The 23,729-nt window shown below is 40.1% G+C and overlaps 1 protein-coding gene across 30 annotated transcripts in view; it reads right to left on the reverse strand.

Annotated features, from left to right (window-relative positions):
• GLIS3 (GLIS family zinc finger 3) overlaps nt 1–23,729 on the reverse strand; it is a 552,705-nt gene that overhangs the window by 82,896 nt on the left and 446,080 nt on the right. For 29 of the 30 annotated variants that reach the window (XM_072840236.1, XM_072840221.1, XM_072840213.1 and 26 more), the window contains 2 exons: nt 17,845–18,006; nt 13,600–13,710 (listed from right to left, as the gene is read on the reverse strand). In XM_072840236.1, the coding sequence (XP_072696337.1) occupies nt 13,600–13,710; nt 17,845–18,006 (273 nt within the window). The remainder of the gene's footprint in view (nt 1–13,599; nt 13,711–17,844; nt 18,007–23,729) is intronic. The other variant, XM_072840247.1, reaches the window with a different exon arrangement.

The raw sequence follows: 23,729 nt of genomic DNA on the forward strand, positions 1-23,729 counted from the left end.
TTAAGGTCTCTGGTCAATTTCAATCTTAACATCCTGATAGGGGAAGGGGCTCATAATCGGGGTGACACAGAGGGGGGGTGTACAAAGCATTAAGTTCTCCTGCTCGTTTATGCCATGATTCAGAGAGCCCTAATACGTCTGAGCCTTTATGATCCGAAATTGGGGAACTTTTACATTAGTTTTCCATATAAAAGAGCAAGATTATCTTAGCAAAGGAAGTGTAGGAGAACAGATCATCCTTGACTGCTATTCCCAGTACACAGAAATGAAATCTGATTTTTGTATTTGCTCATGTACAGATGTGGAAATGCCAAGGATGTCCTTTGCACTACTATCCCAAAATGCAATTTATTCAAAGTTGACAGTTGGCAAATATTACCCAAATTCCTATTGCCAGTGGTGTGTGCTAGGTTAGCCCAAAGCACTATTGTGATACAGAGCTTCTTGTCTGACATGTGCTACCTCCTCTTTACCTGTGTTTTTCCTACTGACCGGAAGGGCTTTTTCAAGAGTCCACTGATGTCCTTGCAAATACCAAGTAAGGAAAACTCTTTAAGGCAGTGATTGTTACTATACACTCCTGAGTAAAAAGAATAAAAACAGAGGAGCCCCATCATATGTTTACAAGATAGAAAACTTTATGGAAAGAGATGCACTAGTGTTAGGCCACTGTGATAAAGTCTATCACAACTCTGCTACTACCTGGCTTTTATACTTCCCATAGGTGAGAGTGCCAAATGAGAAATATTAGAAAAATAACTACTGGGAGTGGGGGCAGGAGGGCAGTAAAGCTTCACACATGGAAGAAAGTAGAAAGATCTCATCTAGGTAATGAAAAGTTCTAAGATTATGGAAATTCTGCTACCAAAACACTTGTGATTATGGTTTTAAAAGTATGCTTTGAGAAATTACCAAGAAATAAGGTCCAGAAAATGGAGAAAGAGAAATCCACACCTCAAATTTCAACAAGACAAAAATAAGTAAGTAAGTAAATAAATAAATAAACAACCCAGAAATGCCACTGATATCTAGAACACTTAAAGTTCATGCTTGGATGGGACGACTGAGTGGCTCAGTGGTTGAGCGTCTGCCTTTGGCTCAGGGTGTGTTCTCGGAGTCCTGGGATCGAGTCCCACATCGGACTTCCTGCATGGAGCCTGCTTTTCCCTCTGCCTATGTCTCCTGCCTCTCTCTCTTTTTGTGTCTTTCATGAATAAATAAATAAAATCTTTTTTTTTTTTTTAAGTTCATGTTTGGAAAGATTCTAGAAAGAATTTTTGGTTGGTGAGCAGTTCAGAAGGAAGGATGTCAATAGTGGCCAGGATAGGGATCATTGAAACAACCAGACAATCTTTATTTCCTTTTTTGATGCCATTATGTGAAAGCTGCACATATAATGAGCCTAAAATTCAACAGGATATTTAACAAAGTCTCTCATGATAGCATTTTGGACAAGACTGAGAATCCTGGAACTGATGACAGCCCAGCTGGATGCAGTCATAATTGGAGGAGCCACTATATCTAAAGAATATCGATTAATGGAAATATGCCAACCTAATTGCCTTGTCTCCTTTCACCCTAAATTCCTGATTCATCCCCCACATTACCACCATAATTATCTTTCTAAATCATGGATCTGACCACCAGTCTATGTTTAAATATCTTAGTGTGGCATAGAAGGCCTGTTAACATCAGTTCCCTTGTCAATTTTCTCAGCCTCAATGCTTGCCTCAATGGTCAATAAATGACACTGAAGGTCTCATGTGACCCTAGCTGACACCATTCTGTGGCATAAACAAAATGGAAAGAATAGAGAGGAATGAGATCCATATGCTAAAAAATCTGGAAGGTGGGTAATAAGAAAAAATTGAAGGGAACTAGAGATATTAATGCAGAATCTCTCCAGACATCAGTGAGGTCGTTAATGGAAAACAAGCACCTTCAGAAGATAGACTAGGGCTCACGTGTGGGTGTTCCAGGAAGGTAAGTTTTGGGGCTTTTTTTTTAAAGGAATGTTTAGGCATATTAAGTTTATTAAATAACAAAAAAAAAGAGATTGGTCTTCATTGTCAGAAAGCTTCAGATTTCATGAAGAGGCTTTATGAACATCTTTTGGGACTTTCTAACTGTGATTCCTCATGCTGGAGGATGTGATTACATTTAAAGACACTTATAATTCTGATGGACCACAGCTGTGCCCGCAGCTGGCCCCGTGGAGTGACAGTGTAGCGCGTACCATCCCGAAAAGCCACTCGGGGAGAACATCCTTCTATTCCAGTTAAAAGAGCAGTCCTACAGAGTGCAGTTCTCTTAACAGTTAACTCAAGAGTTCATCTGTACTTGACAAACAGCGGAAACAGTGAGCATTTAAGATGTCACATGACACTTTGCTAGAGTTTATAAAGAGGGCTCTGGATTGTTGGGTGAGAGAATAATCTTTTGCCAAAAACATTCTGTGGAATGCCAAGATTGCAAACAGTATGTCAAAACTTAACAGACAGCTTTGCATTAGGGCCATATTAACTAACTTGGGTGCGCATGTCTGTAGGTCTTTTGACTTGTAGAAAGACAGCATACCACCTTTCGGCATCATACTTGGCTCCCTCTCTCCTTCTACACTTTCTCATTTCTCAGAAACAAACTAAAGACAGTACAAGTAGTAATAAAAAACGTATCCTGATTCTAAAGGCCAAAAGAATAAAATGGGATAATGTATACAAAATGGCTCTGAAATGTCAAAGCATTAGAGGTGGCAAAATAAGACCCTTTTTTATTATCATTATGATGACGATGACCATTAAAACATCTGAGTTACAGAGACTGGACTCCACTTGATAAACCAGTCAGGTGGAGCCTGGCAGAAGGCTCAAGCATCAACTTGTCAAGTTCCCTAACTTCTCATGCCAGAATGCAACTAAACCAGGCAGGGCAGGAAAAGTCTCTGTTCTGCTTTGAGAATTCTCCCCGTTTTCCGACTTTCATTTCTTGTCACTGCTCCTTAAAGCCGGTTTCCCCCAGCAATGGGGGATGGCAGGCCAGTTTCCTCTGCACCCTAACACCTTTTAAAATTAACTCCCACCCCCATGGCCACAGCTCCCACCTCCAAGGGTTGCTCTCTGTCTCCACGAAGGACTACAACAAGCCCTGTGCTTGTGTTTTCTGACTAATAACGACAACAAACCTACAAGCTTTGCTGCTACTATCTCCAATTCACAAAGGAGAGCCTGAAGCTCAGAGATGTAAAGGAACTCATTCACTGAACCTGGTAGGGTCTCAGCCTTCGAATCCAGATCCAGGACTTAGAAGTCTGTAGATAGGCAGGAGAAATGCGCAGATAACTCACACGAGAGGAAATAAAATGGTAAATCATTATAAGAATAAGGAAACATGAGGAGTCTTCTGTCAGGGAACAACCAAGATCTAAAATAGGCATGAAAGCAAAACTCCTCAGTATGAGGTCTCTAACCCTCCATTTCTCACTTGTGTAATGGTATCTGTGGGCAGACTGACAAACGGTAGGAATTTCCAACCCAGAGATACTAATTCTCTGGGTAAAAATCGACATCAGGACAGTCAGCTTGTCTGGTCAAGATTTTGAAACATGAACATGTGACTACAATGTGTTTCTTATGTGAGGAAAAAGCAAGGTAGATAATATAAACAACTTATAATAATGTCATGATCTCAGTTTCTATGAATTGTTTTTAAACAGCTAAAATCTCTTTGAGGGAAAAATAAATTAATGGAGGAGTCTACAGTAGAGAAAACTTAAAATTTCTAAAATTTCAAATTACCTATCTTCTCCCTCAGAAATTCTTTTTTAAAATTTATTTATTTGAGGGCAGGGAGGGGCAGAGGGAGAGAGAATCCTCAAGTAGACTCCCTGGTGATGCAGAGCTCGATCCCAGGACCTGGAGATCATGACCTAAGCCAAGACCAAGGGTTGGCCACTTAACCAACTGAGCCACCCAGGCATCCCTCTTAGAAACTCCTAATATATAACATGATGTAATTCTTGTAGTAATATCTAACCTTTATTGGATATGTATAATGTGGCAGGCAGCATGCTGTGTTTTTAGGTCACTATTTCATTTAGTATGACAGAAACACACTGTATTAATGTACACTGTATGATATAAAATTAGGACAATAATGACTAAAGTAAAAGTTAATATATTATGATAAACTTATATGATCCTGTAAATTTGGATACATAATGCAAAATGTTTGTAAAAAGTATCTGCTTATTTGCCTGAAGTAGAATCCTCTTTTACTCTCTTAGCAGGGTCTGTAAATTAGTTGGCATGAACATATTTGCTTTGAACAGTCAAAGGTATAATACAAAGGGGTAGGACCAGGTCTACCCAATAATGAACTTCCTTCTGTTTTCCTAGTGAGCAACCAGCTTGCATTAATATAAATCACACTTTGTGGTGCGCCTTACCCAGTTTTCATGTGGTTAGTGTCAACCTTCAAAAAAAGTAACCTCATTTGAATCTGGATATAAAGCATTCCGGTTTGTGAGTGTGACAGTTATTTGTCTGTATCCACCTGGCTAGCTTCTAGTCCCCACTTATACAATAAGACCTAATTTAGGTATTGCTGTGAAGGTATTTTTTAGACCTAGATCAAGTGATTAGTGTCTACTATCAGGTGATTTTTTTAAGGAAAGGAGATTATCCTGGATAATCTGAGTAGGCCTGATCCAATCAACTGACAGGCCTACTGAGCAGGAAAAATACACTCTGCCCAGGGACTGCTCACCCAGTCCTGAAGCTAGGAATTCTGGCACCATCTTGACTCTTCCTTTCTCCTTACCCCTGGCATTCAATCCATCATTGCTTCCCACTCACTCACTTTTATCCCAACTACCCGCTAACCCTCATCCAGGCCTCCATTACATTCTGTCAAAGTGCACATCCTTCTAAGCAGTGCAACTGCTTCCAGTCTATTCCTATTCCACATTGCCAGGCACCATCTGTACAACCAGCCCACCCTTGTCAAAATCCAGCTTTGACATCTCTGATTGCCTCAAGGGAAAGTAGTGTATCTTACCATTTTTTTACAGGTACCAAGCACTTAGCAAAATATCAGATACGCAGTAGATGTAGGTAAGTAGGAAGCAATCCTTCAGGGCACGTGAAGCATAGATTCTTCTTACTGGGGCAGAGTCTTTTCAAGTATTGTAGTGAAAGCCAGGTGAAATAGTCACGAAGAGTCCTGTATTTCTTTTGGCTCAGATAGTCTTTCTTTTTTTTTTTTTTTTAAGATTTTTATTTATTTATTCATGAGAGACAGAGAGAGAGAGAGAGAGAGAGAGAGAGAGAGGCAGAGACACAGGCAGAGGGAGAAGCAGGCTCCATGCAGAGATCCCGACGTGGGACTCGATCCCGGGACTCCAGGGTCACGCCTTGGGCCAAAGGCAGGCACTAAACCGCTGAGCCACCCGGGGATCCCTCTTTTCTTCTTTCTTAAATTTTTTCTCTTTTTTATTGAGTTGTAGTTGATATACAAAGACCTGCACATATTTAATGTATACAATTTGATTTGGACATATGCACACACTATGATATGATGACCATAGTCAAGATACATATGGATACATATAGCATCTGCTACAGTTTCCTTGTGTCCTGTTGTGATGTTTGTTTTGTTTTCTTTTTGTTTTTTGGGTTTTTTATTTTTGTTATCAGAGGCTCTTAATTTTGGAGGGTCAGTGAAATCTCTAGAGCCTCTACCTAGAAAATACATTTTTCATATAATTTCTGGGATTTCATGAGTTTCCTGAAACCCATCCAGCCATGAAGCTCCCCCTTATAGTCTGTGGAGCCCAGGTTAATAACCCCTGAATAGAACCAAATATCATAGGTTCAAGTTTGTTTCTAATTCCCTCTGGTTTGGGTCTCAGCTTCCTTTCCTTTATTTGGATCTTTCTTGCACCATCATCCAAGCATCCACATGACCCAGAAAGAGTGGCTAGGGTAATCACTGAAAGGTGACCCTGCAAGAATATTCAGTTCTTGTGGAAGGAAAGTATTTGCAAATGCAGTTGTTTCATTGTTATTTACAATATACTGCCTTGGATTGCAGGCTTGTGACAGAACAATGTCTTCTGCTGAATAGGTCGTCCCCTTTCACCTCTGAGGCTCTGCGTCTGGCTTTCAAGCTAGCTGTGAAGACAGGATATGGTCAAACCAGGGGCCTGTAACTTAAGCTAAGTCACAAAGCAATTCATGGCCCTGCTTAAGAGAGGCTCATACCTCCCTACATCCAATCCAAACATTGCTCGAAGACACAGCCACCTGCCCAGTATCCACCATGAAAAGTTTTTACATTAGGCTTATCCGAGCCCTTGTGTGAAGTCACCCTGAAAATAAATCTTCACAGCTCAGAGAGTCAGGATACAAACAAAATAGGAAAATAGTGCCCATGGATATCAAAGACAAAGCTCAACTGAAGCTGAAAAGGGAGGACGACAGAACAAGCAGAGGGAGCAGTGATTGCTCAAGGGATATGAGATGAAGAGCGGAGCCCAAGAAGATCTGTGGTGAGCTGTGTCATGATATTTTAGGACATATATTTGGCAGCAGAGAGTCTGAGCTAAATGCTTTTATTCCAAAACCATTTTCATCAAGAATTCACAGAATCTAATAAGAGAAAGGGAATGAGAAGCTTAGAAGGCTTCTGTCAATCAATCAAAAAAGCAATTACCTAGGAACTATTTCCATAAGGGAGCTGTGCTAGGCACTGTACAGCCTCAATTGCTTATTAAAGTACCTGCCAGAGGGTCCTCATTCCTTACATGGTTGGCCAGAGCTGTGCCAAACACCCCCATTATTTGCCCTAAATCAGAATTTTCAGGAAGAATAAAAATAAAACTAGTTTCCCAGGTATGACATAGTATTATAAAGTAATCGAGGACTATATAAAAGCCCACAGATCTTTTCTTTCTGACCATGGAACCTAAGACTTCACTCCTTAAGAATGTCTATCATTTACAAAGAAACCCTCAGACGCCATGTTCCAGAAGCATTGTCTGTGAGACTATCGTAGCATTTCTCCTACTGCACTGAAAGCACATGAGTCCATGTGTCTTTTTTTGGCATGTAATCTTCAGAAAGCCAAGTTCAGATCTTCCTTGTTTCCAAATTCTCAGAGCAGCTGCAGGGCTTCAGTGATGCTACCTATGCTGATGGCTAAGTGAAGCGCAAATGCTGGCTGGTGGGAGTCATTTTCTAAGGTGGGAGATGAAAGCTATGCCTTTCACCCAGGCCCTGTAATACCACTGAGAGTAAGGACATGCAGCAGAAAATGCAAGTATATATAACAAGCTAAGAAGATCCTGACATCTGTTGCTATGCCCTCACTAGTACCAGGTTCTTCCAGAAGAAGTTCAAACAGGAAAGTACAGCATTTTTTTAAGGAGGCCCTATGCCCAACGTGAGGCTCAGGCTCATGACCCTGAGATTGAGAGTTCCTGCTCTACCAACAGAGCCAGCCAGGTGCCCCAGGAAGGTATAGTATTTTGACTTAAACAGGGCTTTTTAAAATTGCACAGCCAATTGATTTTTCTCATTTCCAAAGTGGTTATTCAAATGTGCCCCTGACCGTCCCCCCTCAGCGGGTCTTCTCTGTAACCTCCGTATCAACCCCCGCACCCCGCACTGTTTCCTTGCCTGCATTTATGCTACTTATTTTCTGTTGACTTTTTTATTGTCATTGGGTTTCATTAGGACAACATGGCTCTGTGAAGGTAGAGAATATGCGTCTGTCTTGTAACTACTTGTGTGTTTGGGTCTAACCCTGTGCCTGGCTCCCAGCAGGTGCTTAATAAATATTTGTTAGATGAAATAAATTATTTGATATTATATCACAAGTAATTTACTAGAAGACTAGTTTGATGAGATGCTCTAGAGGAAAAAGATGATTTTGTTGGCTGAGTAGTTCTCAGCAATGTTTCATGTTCCCTTTCTTTTGCAGTATCATATACCCCTGGCTCTGAAAACTCTTGCAAGAAGAAAACCTTGAATATTATTCAGTTCTGCATTTCCCAAATATATAGGACAATGACAAGCAGTTTTTAAAGTAATAGCTAATAACATCCTGAGGAATGTGTTGCAAAGAACACACTTTGGGTCAAGTGCTTTAAGACCTATAAAAAGACCCTGGGCCTCTAGGCCCAGAGACACTAGTATTAATTTTCTTTATATTTTCAAGGATGAAGACAGCTTTCTGATCTCTCCAGAAAGAGTAGCTTTTCCTCACTAACTACTTACTTTATAGACAACTGGCCCCACCCTTCCACTTCCCACACCCCACAGGGATTCTCAAGTCCTTCATAACAGTACCACATGGTAGCACAATACTCACAAAAGAAGAGCTGGGGGGCACATGGGTGGCTGGGTCGGTTAAGCATCTGCCTTTGGCTCAGGTCATGATTCCAGGATCCTGGGATTGAGCCCCGCATCGGGCTCCCTGCTCAGCGGGGAGCCTGCTTCTCCCTCTCCCTCTGCTGTTCCCCCTGCTTGTGCTCTCTCTCTGTCAAATAAGTAAGTAAGATCTTAAAAAAAAAAAAAAAAAGGCAGAGCTGGAATCACTGAGCCTCCCTAAATCAGAAGCCTCCACGCAGCTAGTCTCAACTTTAAATTGGTGCTATGACTCGAGGGTTAAACTTAAGATGATTTTTTAAAATTTTATTTATTTATTCATGACAGAGAGAGAGAGAGAAAGAGGCAGAGTCACAAGCAGAGGGAGAAGCAGGTTCCATGCAGGGAGCCCAACGTGGGACTCGATTCCGGGTCTCCAGGATCAGGCCTGGGCTGAAGGCGGTGCTAAACCGCTGAGCCACCCGGGCTGCCCAAGATAACTTGTTTTTATCACTTAACTTTAATTAATTAACATCACTATTTTGGGCCACAATTATTTGCCTTATAAAAGCATATCCAGTGCCTTTCTCACAATCAGTTACCCTCAATTGAGGCATCAGGACATTCAGGTAGGATAGTATGTCCCACCATCGTTTTGAGAAGAGAGAGAAGCAGTTTGCCACCAACAATCATTAAAGTATAGAAGTTAGTGAATGACTCACTTTAAAAAACAATCACTATTTTAGTGCCATTTTAACAACATACAAGCATCACTCTTCCAATATGATTTCCCATATGATTTATTACATGTGAGAGGAAGACAGGACTAATTCATCCGGAAATCCTATATCCATGATATGTGCCCATGACTGACATTCCATTAAGAGTCAGGGTGAGAGGGATGCCTGGATGGCTCAGTGGTTGATCTGCCTTCAGCTCAGAATGTGATTCTAGTCTAGGGATCGAGTTCCATGTCTGGCTCCCTGTGAGGAGCCTGCTTCTCCCTCTCTGCCTGTGTCTCTGCCTCTCTGTGTCTCTCATGAATAAATGAATAATATCTTTAAAAAAAAAAAGTCAGAGTAAGAGAAGAGTAGGGGGAGAAGAGAGTGGAAGGGAGGGAGGAATCATGACAACAAAAAAGGAAAGTCACAATCTGGGAAAGTCTCTGACCGTGTGCCCCCATGTGCACACCCTCTGCCACATAGATGATAACAGGAAAATGGGAGAAAATTGAGAGCCTCAGCAGCTCCTTTAATCTGTGCCTCCACGTAGGGGAAACAGATTTATTTTCCACGTAACTTTTGAAGATTTTAATGAAGCCACAAAGGAAGGTGAGCTCTTTGGTATTTCATGAAATTGTTTATAGTTCTGGGTATGGATGGGGTGGTGGCGGCTCTGAACAGATTCCACAGAACTGCCAGTTCTAAGCAGATGAGAAGTGCGTTATGTGAACCACTCTGTCTTGGCCAGAGAGTTCCACAGAACTGGCCTCTAAGTGGGAAAAAGAAGTGCATGTGGCATTCGCACACGTTTCAAACACTGCGTGGAGTTTATCATAGTCTGTGTTAAGGTTGTGAACATGAAAGTCATCAACCAGGGTGGGTCAGAGGTGAACATGAACCGAACTTTTCACGAGTCACAGCCAGAGTCTGGCACCTTCATGGAGCTGTGAAATGGAGGGAAGACACGTGTCATCTCTAACTTTGGGCCCGGCCTTCTTTTGCATTCACTTAAAAAAGTCCATGTCGATAATGAGCCAGAATGGAAGGGAACCCCCTCCTCGCTGCTTATGGGCACTTGCAAGGTGCAAGTGAAAAATTCTGATAAAGCTCACAGCCTTGAGGAAAATTTCAAGTGGCTTATTGCCTTAGTTTTCTCGTATTTCACCACTCATTATCAGAGAGAATTGAAGGACAGATTTTGCCTTTTGCTCTGCGGACTAAATTCTATTCTCACTGGAGACCAGAGTGGGTGACCAGAGTATCTCACGACTCACTTATCTGCGTAACCCTCTCTTTAATGGACTCAAGATCTGTAAGGCGCATCCAGTGGAAGAAGTCTGCACGTCAGCTGACGGAAAATGTGGGTGTGCACACACGAGGTGAGAGAAAAGTTACTTTCTTCATTCCTCTGCAGAAGAGCCGTCCCCTTTCTTCCTTTTTCTTTTCGTAGCCTGAACAACATTTAGCTTAGCTTTCAGGTCCTTGGGTTTTCAGTAGGATCCAACAGGTGTGGGGAGGGTTCATATGCCCATGGCCAGGGCATCACTCTGGAAGACTCTGCCTCTCCTGATAAATAGCAGTCTCCACGGCTCAGGGGGCCTTGTCTCCAGCCCAGATTTCAAAGTGGGGCCTCGTAAAGCCAGCAATGTTAAGACCAAAATAATGTCATTTAGTGTCTAGGGGGAGGTTAAAAAGATTAGAAGAAAGCAGGCAGGCAGGGTATATTAAACGAGTCCATGACTAACAGGGTGTGACAGGAAAGGGTTTTATTCTTTTCAACAAAACAATTCCCTAGGGCTGGGACCATGACTCTACTGTGCCTTTATCACCTTGGAATTTTTATGGTTATTTTTGATGAATTCACATTTTTGTAAAGCCTTTTTTGAAATGATGCCAACTTTCAATTTTTAATTAAAGTCGTAAATAATCTTAATTCTGCCTTAAAAGGTTTATTGTTTCTTACTTCTTCTTCTTCTTCTTTTTTTTTATTATTGCTGCCAGGAAATATTTCAAATACCAAGTCCTGATGTGAGTTAGCAATTAGAATCTCAAGGTCTAGTAACAACATTGTACCGTGTAAATATCACACGCTGGGACACCGGTACAAGATCTGAAAACGTGGATTGGCTGATTTCATTTGGGTTTATTCACATTGCTGCTCCCGGGAGTGGCATTTCTCCTTTTTATTGGATGGGGCAACTTTCATCGTTTTAATTTCCACAGATTAATTTATCACTGATTCATAACAGATTCTTAAAATCTTCAGATTAAAAAGATGGGTGAAAATTTGGAGAGTAAAAACACAGTAACCTTGTCCCTAAGGTCTGGACAATAAAAGGCAGCCACATACAGCTCACTCACTTGCAAGAAACCGGGAGCTCATCCAAAGCTGAATCACTACAGACATGGTACCTCATTTTACAGAAGACAAAATCAAAGGAGTATTGCAATATTTGACACTGGGTTTTAATACTGCTCTTCGAAAGTATATCCTTGTAACCTAGACTGATAGTTGAGGGCTATCTGCAAATTGTCTAGAAATTTCTATTTTGTAGTCTTGGGGTCTGATTTTCCTTTTTTTAAATTAATGCTTCAGGAATCTTTCACACAATCAAAACTATTCCTGTTTTATATAGAGACTGAGACACACTGCATTTGAACAACAGAAACCAATTAATTAATAATTCCTGAAAATATCTCATTATGTTTCCATACCTACTGTCAACCTAGGTTACCTTCTGAAGTGGAATAACGAATTAGTGCTTATTTGTCTGGATGCAGGACTTGTGTTCTCTCATGTCCATGGTAGCTGTTATTCTCAGGGAAGTTGTTCTCCAGTCTTATGATAGGTTTGCTATTATGGTAAAACTTCATACATTTAAGACAATGTAGGGGGTTAATGGTCAGATTTAGGAGAGACAACTCCCAAGAAGGTTTCTGTTGTGTCTTTGTTTAACAAAGACAACTTATCACTTCAAATTCACAAGATACACACATAGATAATGACAAAAGCCATTAGGCCGTGGTTCTTCTGACACAGAGAACAGTATGCAACATTGGTGTTATTTAAAAAGTATTAAGTATCCTCTTTACAACTTTATTTATATTATTAATTCACTTAGCAGTTCCTTTGCTCTTCTACAATACAGGAATATATTTAGTCCATGTTGACTGATCATCTGTTATCATCTGTTGATAATGATCATCTGTTATCAGTTTACTGTATTCCAATAAAAGAGGCTTAATTATATTTATAGAGAAAAAAATGATTTTAACAATTGACTTACAAGAGTGGGTTTGTATGCAATTAAGAGTATCTATCAAATCCTTCCAACTGGGCATTTTTCTAATTCTCAGGGAAGAGGACAAACTCTTTCCACATATGAGCCCTCAACTGGCTTTGTGCTAACAACTCACAAGGAAGAAAAAGCTCAAGTAGGAAAAAAAGACTACACAGCATTTCCCAACATGAAAGTGTTAAATCCCTATAAACCATGAAAGAATGCACAATTCTAGTTAACTAGAAGTGCTAGTGACCTGAAAACCATGGCCATGGGGTTCAATCACATCATTGGGTTAAATCACTTGAAATAAATTGAATCTTAAATTCCCTTACATTTATTACGAAGGGCCCTTAAATGAATCAGTAGTACTATCTTAACGCATTGGAACACTCAAAAAGCTAAGGTTAACTCAGTGTTTTTCTGCCATGGTCAGAAGGTACTTGTTGGTCCAAAAACTCATAAACTCACTTATTGGGAAATGCCTTGAAAGGTAGTAAGCTCCTCATATCTCAAGGTGTTGAAGCACAACGTGACCAGACACCTGTTAGAGATCTTATGAGTTTGAGAGAGTCAAGTGGGTAGGCTGGTTGACCTTTAGCATTTCTTCCAAATCCAAGACACTATGCATTCTATATACTTTAAAGATGCATTAATTCCTCAGTGATGTCAAAGTAATTTTAAGTTCAATTCCTTTCTCAGATTTCCATACATGGTACCTATTAAGAAACGTGTTTTCTTTCTTTCTTTCTTTCTTTCTTTCTTTCTTTCTTTCTTTCTTTCTTTCTTTCTTTCTTTCTTTCTTTCTTTCAGCTTAAAGGGAGGGATACTCTATACTTATCCTAGAGATACACCTACCCTCTCCATAAGAATGAAAATGGTTTCAGCCAATTGATATTTCATGGAGAAGCACTTATCTCCAGAAAGGGTTTTTGTTGTGCTATTTTTCCCAATTCAATTTCCTTTAACTATGTGGACTTAATTTCCATAAAAGCCTTTTGTTATTCTCTGGTTTAGTGCCTTTTGCTAATTTTCTCTGATTCTTGTTATACGAGCCCTCCCCAGAATTGCATATCTGTTTATAACATTGCTATTACTTCATGGAAGATGTCCCTTCCCAAAGAGCATGTAACAAGTTGAAGACTTTCAATGTCCAGCACAAGGTCCCAGTACTGCAAGAGTCATTTAAATGTGCCTTTCCTGGCTGGATAAATTCTTTTTTAAAATTACCTTTTTCCTTGCCTGTTGATCTTTGGAAGAATGTGCCTTCACATGCTTTCGTAGGGAACTTGGGTCTGTGTAGCGTTTGGTGCATCCTGGAATTTGACAAGCATAAGGTTTCTAAATAAGAAAGAAAGAAAAAAAAACACAAACAACCAGCTGTAGTTAAATCATAAAAGTAACTGAGGGAAATTTACTCAGATTACTGACTTCAGAGCAGGAATTCTTACCAACTGGCTGAGGTGAAAATGCTGGGGATTACTTGTGCATTTTAATTAGAAAGCCCTGAAAGTTTGCATCAAGGCAAAGGGGACTAAATTTTTGAGAAACAAGGAGACAGCCTTTAGAGGTGCACTCCTCCCACAGAACCTCTCATGGCATTTGTGTGTGTGTGTGTTTTTAAAGATTTTATTTATTCATTCACGAGAGACACAGAGAGAGAGGCAGACATAGGCAGAGGGAGAAGCAGGCCCGATGTGGGACTCAATCCCAGGACCTCAGGACCATGCCCTGAGCCAAGGCAGCCATTCAACCACTGAGCCACCAAGGTGCCTCTCTCGTGACATTTTTGGATGTGGAAATTATTAGTAAGCATCTCTAGTAATACTTACAGTTATGTTCCCCTGAAAACAATCTTTGGTATTGTCAGAAACTAGGAAACACATTCTTTAAGAGTTCAGGTAGAGAGAAGCTGCAGAAAAGTCCAGAAAAGACTGGGAATGTTTCAGAGGAAACCTGATTCAGAAAGAGAGAATGAGAATTAAAAGGGGAATATTAGTAGAAAGTGAGTGAGAGGCAATAGGTTTTTTTTCCCCAAACAACAGACACATGAAAACTCAGCCAGAGAAATATTATTATAGGATTGCAGGTGTAGAGGAGTCCCAGTGCTCAGCCTGGGCCCTTGGCTGGGTGTAATGAGAACACAAGTTTTGGCTAATTCAATGCCCTCATGCTCCTGAGAGATGTGAGCTGCAGGGCCTCAGGTGGAGTCTAGAGGATGGCTTTTGAGCTATGAAATAAAGCAAATCTTTCTGTTTAATCTAAGAACTAAAATAAAAAATCACAAGATAGACTGTGTTCATAAGTCACAGCTTCCAGTCACTCATGTACTTAGGACCTCAGTAGGTGAGATTGATTACAGTTGTGCCTACATGATTTGAAATGTAAGGAGGAGAAGTGAAACTCTGCCTCTAGAATAGGATTCTTGTTCTGGGAAATGGCTATTCCATTAAAAATAACAACAAAATATATATATCAAATCAAAACAAAATAAAAAGCCAGAAAAAAAAAACCTGATTTTTTTCCTCTATTTATTCCTGTTTTCATGTGTATGCTTGTCATCTTGTGGGCCAACACATATGTGGATTATATTATTTGCCCTGCCTGAAGCCACATTTATGATTCGCTTTTTTGTTTTTGCCATTTTTGATTCCAACCACAAGGTAAAGTCATGAATATATAATTTAGTTGAGCTCTCGCAATACGAATTCTAAGTGCAATGTGTCTGTTCCTTGACTGATTGACTAAATCCCCCATCAGGTCTCACAGTTTCACAGTGCGTTCGGCACTGAGTTACATGTGAGAAATCAGACAGGGAGGGGATAGTGGCTGAACCAGGCTCTCAATAACTGTTTTTGCAAAGGGTCAGCCGATATGGGTTAAAGCCACTCACCAATGAGTTTCCATTGGGTAAACGAAGGTTTCTGTTCACCTGTGAATCTTCTGGATTTGCGTGGCTTTCCTGCACAGCCTTTCCTATCCTACCCTGGCTTCGGGGCAGCAACTCGATAGTATCTTTATTGCAGTCATGTTGCAACCACATAAACTCACATCTGAGCACTGTGGCATGTAAAAAAAAAAAAAAAACTTCAGGAATATTAGCATGTTATATAAATCAATACCATTATTATTACCATGGCCGGTAGTATTTGGGTTGAAAAGACAAGAAATGGGTAATGTGATTTTATATTTGTTTTTGAGTTCTCAAAGAAGGCTTGGCTACTCTCCACTTCAGGGGGGGTGGGGGTTACCCTCTCTCCCCTGCTGTTAGCCACCTGGGATCAGAATGCCAAAACAGCAGTGGTCTGGTCCCAGTGCTACTAGTGCACTGCTCATTGTACCTCAGATGACCTAAGCTTTAAACAGCATGCTGCACTTTATCAAACTCTATTTTCCACGTGTACCATAAAATCATTCCCCCTGTTTAGATATTAAGACGCTAATAGAGAAACAAGTTAATAAAACTTTTCAGGGTTTGAATTATGAACTCGGTAAGCCTTATAGAAAAAAAAATCATTTTCCTATAAGTAAAGAATCCATTGAGTTGAAGAAAGATACTTTATCCAAAATTCTGACAACACTAGCATAAGGAGTGCTTAATGAAAGGAAAAGAGGGCCTACATTTAAATATACATTTTTCAAGCAGCGACCATTTGCTTTTTAAAACAAATGTTTAATTTTTACATGATTTTAAAAGAGCTTACCAAATCATTTAATACAATAAAAATTTAAACAGGACTGTTGGTTTGCATCTTGAAGAAGAATGATGGTTTTAAAAAGATTTAATAGTGTTTTGTTTTTTTTTTTAAATAGCTAGGTTTTAAAAGCTACTGGCATTGAACTGAATCATGAAATTATTATCTGTGGTAGCTTTCCTCAAAAGTTTTAAAAAGTTATTTTTTTTTAAATTCCAAAATGATTTTAGAAAATGCTCGTAGTCTGATTAGCTAAAATTAGCTCCAAGAAGGGTATTGTAGAACCATAACACTTAGGCTCACAATAGTTCTTTCAAACTACAGATAACCAGCTAGAGTAGAGGCAATTTCTCAAGACAATCTTGTCTCGTGAATGTTCATTCTTCCATGATAAAGTTTAATGACAAATTGGAAAATTTATTAGATTCTACCAAGACCATTTTAGACATACAAAATAGGACATTTTAACATAATTTATTCTTTTTTTTTCCTATTTCTACCTTTTAAAAAATCCTGCTATTCACCAAATTTATTCATTACATATTCTATTCTGTTGGTCCTAAAATCACTGAATTCAATTCACCTAGAGCAGAAAGGGGCTATCCTATGCTCATATAGCTCTAATTATATTTCAGCTATTTATGAGGCAAACCATCACACGTATGTTAGGAAATAATTCTGTTTAGAAAGGTTATGTGACATATAGCTAAAATGACTTCTATCAATATGACTAATAGAGACTAATATAAAATTTAATAAATATGTCAACTATAACATCAGAAGAATCTTAAATATGTATGAGAAGGTGTGTAGAAATAACAGTATCTTTTCAAAATTCAAATTCTGGTGTAGTTTAATAATAGACATCGGAATGTTAACACTGAGAAAGTACTGTCATGAATACATTATTTGCAAGAATGTGGGATAAGAGATCTGTGATGTGTATAATACATTTATCCTGATGGCTTTGTTAAAAGAAGTGAAATTGCACATAGTCTACCTGGCCTCCTGTAAGGCAAATGGCATCAGAACTTGAGAGATGCAAAGAAGGATGATCAACATAACAGAAAATAAAAAAGTCTTAGAAAAGAAGCAAAATGTTACAGCACTAAAAGAGTTAAGGTGATTTTCAACGATGAAAATCAGTTGTTCTCATAAGGGTTATGCCAATGGATATGCGGCTGTTAACACACAGGAAGCATGATAAAACTGAACCCTGGCATAAGATTTGCTGAGTCTTCTTAGATCGCCTGAAGGTGAAAATGCCAGGTGGTTTCTAAAGCAAAAGGCCAGATTCACACTGGGTAACCATGCCAGTCTCAAAGTTCTTATGTCAAAAAAAGAAGAACAAGGGTAAAGAAAAAACAATAACAGACAACGACTTTCCAATTCTAGCAATAATATATATTATCTATTTCAGCATATCTTGATATTTGAATAATTTATTTTTATGCCTTATGCCTGGTAGTCATCCTGTGTACTGAAATCTACTATGTGACAACACCTGAACTGCCTCTGCTTTGTACACAGAGGTGATCAAGGAACCCCTTTGTCTTTCAGGCAGTTGTAATATTTAGGATAGCTTGTCACTACAGAAAAATGAAGAGAGAGCCCAACAGGGCCCCTTCTGGACCTCTCCACAAAGATTCCACTGCTGCCTTTAGCATTGTCCCTATAACCTGTAGACATAAAGCAAACACTTCAGCATGCCACTATCAAATGGGCACTTTCTCACACCAGGGCCTGGGGCTGGAAGCTGGGAATCTCCGGCCATTCTTACAGTGTCTAGATGCGTCCTCTGGTGCTTGGCGCGGTCGCTGGAGTTACTGAATGCCTTCTGACAGCCTGGATGTTGGCACAAGTATGGCTTCTCACCCGTGTGACTCCGCAAGTGAATCTTGAGATTCTCAAGCCTTGAAAAGGCCTTCTTGCAACCTTCAAACTGCAAAAAAGAAAACAGTTTTGGGTTGTTGAGAAGGAGCTTGAATGTTTGGGTTTGGGGGACGGGAAAAAAACATGTCCTCGGTGTGTATTTGGCCTAAAACAAAAAACAAAAAATAAAATGAAATCCAAACAGTAACAAATATGACTTCTAAAAATATCCACATATTTATGTGAACCACATTTTTCCACTAATATAGACGCCACTTTCCATACCAAATCTGGGTCTCAAACTGATTTCTGTGATTACTTATGTCAGAGAAAATTTGCTATGAGCCATCTGGCTCAGTTAATAAAAATACAGTAATGCGTGTCTTAAAGATTTATTAAAAAATTAACACACTTTTCCATTTCCAAATTGGACTAAATGGAAGGAATCAGGAAGGAAGAAACTTTTTACAACTAATAAACTAGCAAAAAAAAAAAAAAAAATTCAATGTGATGTATGAGAATAAAGGTGAGCTGAAGATCCAAGGGTCCAGGATGCAAAAGCCATGTGTCTGTGGGGTTGTCACAATCATAAACTTCCTAAATAATCTCAAGGAGTTTTTCAATTCCCCAAAGAGCGACTCTGTTAGCGTACACAGTGAAGCCAAGCCTAATGAGATACGTTTTAAATGTGCTTTTAAAAAATCTCCTGGAACACAATTTGTGTAGTGCTGAGAACATTTTCCAAATGAAGTGATAGTTGTATCTATTTTTGTTTTTCTAAGAAATGTTGTTACCTCCTTCATGAAGAGAAGAATTGAAAATGAAAGGCTGAAGGTTTCAAGAAATGCTTTCTGGGTTTGTCAATAATATTTATTGATGAGACTATTTACTATGTATCTTCTGTGGGTAAAATATCAGCTACTATATTAGAGGTGCACAGTGATTCCAATCCTGTAAGTGACAATCTAATAAAGAAAATGTGTTATAGGAAGCCTGTAAATGAGGCATAAATGTGAGATGGGCATTTAACTTGTGACTCTCTCTTTGGTAGTAAGCGCCCCAAATACTGATGTCACTTTAACAATTTTAACCCCATTTGAGTTCCCACTGCAAAGGAAACTTAGAAATATGGACATGGAGTTTAAAGCAATTTTTTAAAAACCCTCACTTCTTAAGAGAGTAATGTAGGGCCTGAGGTGAGGGGTGAGGGATGGCTGGGTAGAACAGAGTAGAAGTAAAGAAGGTAAATTCAAAATGGTTTCCATTCAAAATCAGCAGTATTATTTAACCTTACTACAAGACATTTTATGAAATTCTCAGTTCTAGCGATTATTAGAGTAGATGATGGAGGATAGAGTACACCGTTCATGAAGGAGTAGTCCAGAGCTGGCCAGGTTTAAAGAATGGATGGACCAAGGAGAAAGAATAACCAACCATGTCATAACTCCGTCTATTTAAGTCATCCAGATTTGCATGCTAGAGTATTTTAAGAAATTTATGAAAGTTGCACTTATTTTTGATTGAGAGTTATACATGTTTCACAGACATATGTTGGTTTATTTCAATTTTGATATTTTGCTTAAAATAATTTTGGTGTTTTCCTGATTTCTATTTCACATAAAAATAAATTTAGCCTGAACAGAACATGATTGCTGACAGAGCCACTACTTTTTCAACAGAGTGAAAGGCATATAATGACATACCATTCAAGGGAAAGAGAGGTTAAGTGGCCTTGTTTCTGCAGATGTTGGAGGGGGTCTCAAATTTGAGAATTAAAGGGGCTCAATGTTATCCCCCAATTCATGGCTAAGAAGACTCTGCTGACCAAACCTGTGTTTTTAAGGTTCTTTCTGAATGACCACTTGGAGCAAACTGCTGGAACTTAGTTGATTTGACAGTCACCTGCTGGGCCACACTTAGGTCAGAAATGAGCTTGTGGTTTTGGATCCCTTAAGCCTGTAGTCTGGTTCCTAGCAAGGCTCTTTTGTAGGATGGATGTTGTGCCAAGGCAAGCTCCAGGGTACACACACAGACCTGGGGAGGCCCTGGCCTCCACTCCCTTGTACCAGTCGTCCCAAACACTGATCAGAGAGAAAGTTGCATTGTCTAGGAACCAACATGCATGGGGACGGAGAACTACTTTAGAACAGACAAATGAGGTTTCAGTGAGCATCAGACAAACAAGACCCCCTGGATTGACCACAGAGGGACTAGAGGTATCCTAGACATGTCCTAGAACTAATTCAAACTGTCCACTTGATCAGACATAAGCTGGACACTAGACTGGTGTTTCCATGCTCTCTCCTGTTAAATGTCCAGTTAAAGTCAATTAATTGCTATTATTACTATTAACAGAAACTGATCAAAGACGAAAAGGCTTGCTGCATCCCATGTAAATGAGTGAAAAGTGAACTATATCCCAGAACATCCTGACTGCTCTTAAATAGCAAAGATAGGAGGAAAATATGAGCAGCCGGACTGAAAACGATAACCAAGAGATTATCTGTAAAAATCATGAAAATCCAGCTGATGTCACGCATCTCATCTGCAGCATAAAAGGCTGGAAGGTGACAGTGTCTGTCAGCACTTGCAGTAGCACTAGAGTATTTTCAGGGGGAGAGATTAAGAGTGAAGCATCATGTTTGACCCCATGGGGTTGCCAGAATAAAGGCAAGAGAAAGGCAATTTCTTGGACTTGGGGGCTCATAATATATATTGCCCACTCACTCTTGTTGAAGAAATGCTCTTGAAATCAAGAACCCCAAACCAGGAAAGTCAAGCACTGAGGAACTGATACATGGCTCCCTGGGAGGCCTTGCACCCAACGCATCAGGGCGGTCTAGAGAGCACCACACCTGATTGAACTCTGCACACCAACAATTCTGCAAGAAGAGGAAGGAGGTGCTGTTCATTTTTCTAATGGTGTCTGGCTTAAACTTGAAAGCAAACAATTGTGTAATGAATCATTATCATTCATTATGGGAATAACCCTGTAATTCAACACAAGAATTTCCTTTCCCTCAGGGCAATTTTACCCCTAGATTTATAAATTCAGTTAAATGCAAATGCATTAAAAATAAACTAACATTTAGATAGAAGTATAAAAGGCTGTTACAAAATACTCCAAAACTGGATGCTTTGGGCGTCTGGGTAAATGGATGCCTTTTTCTATATTATGTTTTTTTCATGTTTTCCAAATCTTTAATGAGTGAGTTTCGCCTTGCGAATGAACATCTAAACCTAGGAAAGCAAGGACCACAGAAAGAGTGTTTCCTTGGGTTTAGCCAAAGGCTTTCTCATCAAGGTTTCCACCGTGCAAGGTCCACCCTGAGGTCCAAAGTCCTAAGTGTCACCTGACTGCTTATGCCACCGTCACCAACCAAGCCTTATACAAAACTTGACCAAGAGGCTACTCTCAGGTCCTTACCTTTTCACACTGTCTGTAGAACCAGGCACCAAGGGCAAGTGGAGTTAAACCAGCAGGCTGAGGTTGCCTGTGGTTCAAACACAGGTCATATGGAAAAAGACAAGAGAAAAAACAAACTCTCAGAATCCAAGGGGGCAGCAGGAGGAGGAAACACAGAATGCCAAAGAAAGGCAAACACAGGACAGTGATGTGACAGGGAGTGGTGGTGGGCAGGGGTCTGATATATACTAGTAATCTCCTGTAAATAACATTTTTTTTTTGTCCCCAGCACATATTGGGTAAACCCTCTGAGCATGGCACAATGTGTGCTAGGCCCTGGGAGAAGAAGATGAATGAAGCTCAATGAAGCTCATGGGAAGATGGCCATAAGGTAAGTTGTAGGGCTGGGCAGTGTCCATACTGATAAACCTATAGCAGGGCTTCTCAACGAGGTGCTGCAGGACCCAGCAGCAGCTGAGGGCCCTGGGCATCTGTCAGAAATATGAATCCCTGGCCCTACCCAGATGTACAAGAGAACCCCAGGGGTGGGGGTCCAGCCAACTGGGTGTTGACAAGCCCTCCAGGAGATTCTCATGTTTTATCTGTGAATGCCACTTGTACTGTAACCACTGCTGATTTGCTTTGAAAAATCTCCTTGCAGTATTCACCCACTTCTAACTGCGACAAGAGCTATGTGAACCAGCAGCAGCCTTGGCCTGAAAAAGGAACATTTCCTGATGCGGGGTAAAGCTGAGTTATCTCTATTCCTGCAGCAAATGGCGCAAAGTTTCAGAATGCCAATCTCATATCAGAGATTCTTTAAAATTCCTGACTTTTTAATCTGCTGCCCAGCAGATACATGGTTCTGAAAGAGGTATTGCCTACAAGCTCCCTCAGTGGCCTCCTGACCGGCAACGCATCTGCATTTTTTTTAAGACTTTATTTATTCATGAAAGACACACAGACAGAGAGAGAGAGGTAGACACACAGGTAAAGAAAGCAGCAGGCTCCATGCAGGGAGCCAGATGTGGGACTCGATCCCAAGACTCCAGGATCATGCCCTGGGCTGAAGGCAGATGCTCAACTGCTGAGCCACCCAGGCATCCCCACATTCCACATTTCTAATGCCCATTACATTCCCCTGTTGAGAAAAAAGCACATAGCTTTCCATTTGCACATTTCAGTAACTTTACAGAACACACAGAATAATGCATGAAACAATTCTGTAGGTAACAGAACTTTAAATCTCGGGGGTTTGCATTGCATGAAGCCTCACTCTGAGAATGATCTCTAACTCCGAGGCTGTTTGCAAGTAACAAATTTTAATTAAAAAGTATAAATTGCCTCAAACCCAGAGAACCTTAGCTTACGCCATTTTGCTAATTTAGGAGATTATTTCATATTTAAAGGATCACAACTGGACTGTAATCACCATCCATATATATTGGCTTGATTACAGATTGTTGACATTAAGTGCTATTAAGATGACCTTTGAAATATTACTTTCCCTTTCTATTAGAGGCTTTTGTGTAAGGTTCTGAAAATGAAAGGCTCATTAGACACCATTAAAATAGGATTTATTCCATATGTGTAACCAATAATCAAGTAGAATATTGCTCCTTCCCCTAATCAGCTACTTAACGTACTGAGAAGCATACTTCATGTTCAAAGCAGTAATAACAGCAAACCTTTCCTGATCAGGTTTCTGTACCATCACTCATGTCAACAAAACCCAAACAGAAAGGAGTCTAGGATGCTGGACATGCTTTTTAAAAATATACGTTTGATTTCAATTAAGGCTCAGTGTTTATGACCCTTGGAGGTACATACTTTCACAATTTCATCGGTCAAGACCAATTAATCCCATTAGCGGTGGTTGCGGTGCAGTCTGCCTGCAGCTCTGGGGACGGACCGATGAATTATTGCTGGCATACATCTTCTGCTTACAGCTCAAAGACAATGGGAGGTGAAAAGCACTGGTGGAAAGGCCAGCAAATATTTCTAATGCCGTGGATATAGTCAAGGTTACTTCCACCATAAGACCAAGAGTTCAAGTCCTCTTGAACCACAGGGATACCTGCCAAAGGTGCAAGTGAGGGAGACAGCCGGGAGCTGAAGGCCGGAGCCATCTCACACACTTGAGAGGAGGTGAGAAATCCACCTCTAATATTCAGCCAATTTTCCTGCTGGGACAGTGCTCCCCAGCTCAAGGTGTCAATGAGTTGCCTGGGCCTCTTGTTAAAATGCAGATTCTGATTCAGTAGGTGTGGAGTGAGGCCAGACGTGGTGCATTCCTAAGAGTCTCCTTGGCTACACTTCTAAATGTTGAGTGTTCAAAGATTATCCTTTGAGAAGTAAAATTCTAGGGATCATTAAACTAATCTTAG

The sequence above is a fragment of the Canis lupus genome, chromosome 1 (genome assembly GCF_048164855.1).
Source record: "Canis lupus baileyi chromosome 1, mCanLup2.hap1, whole genome shotgun sequence".
NCBI lineage: Eukaryota > Metazoa > Chordata > Mammalia > Carnivora > Canidae > Canis > Canis lupus.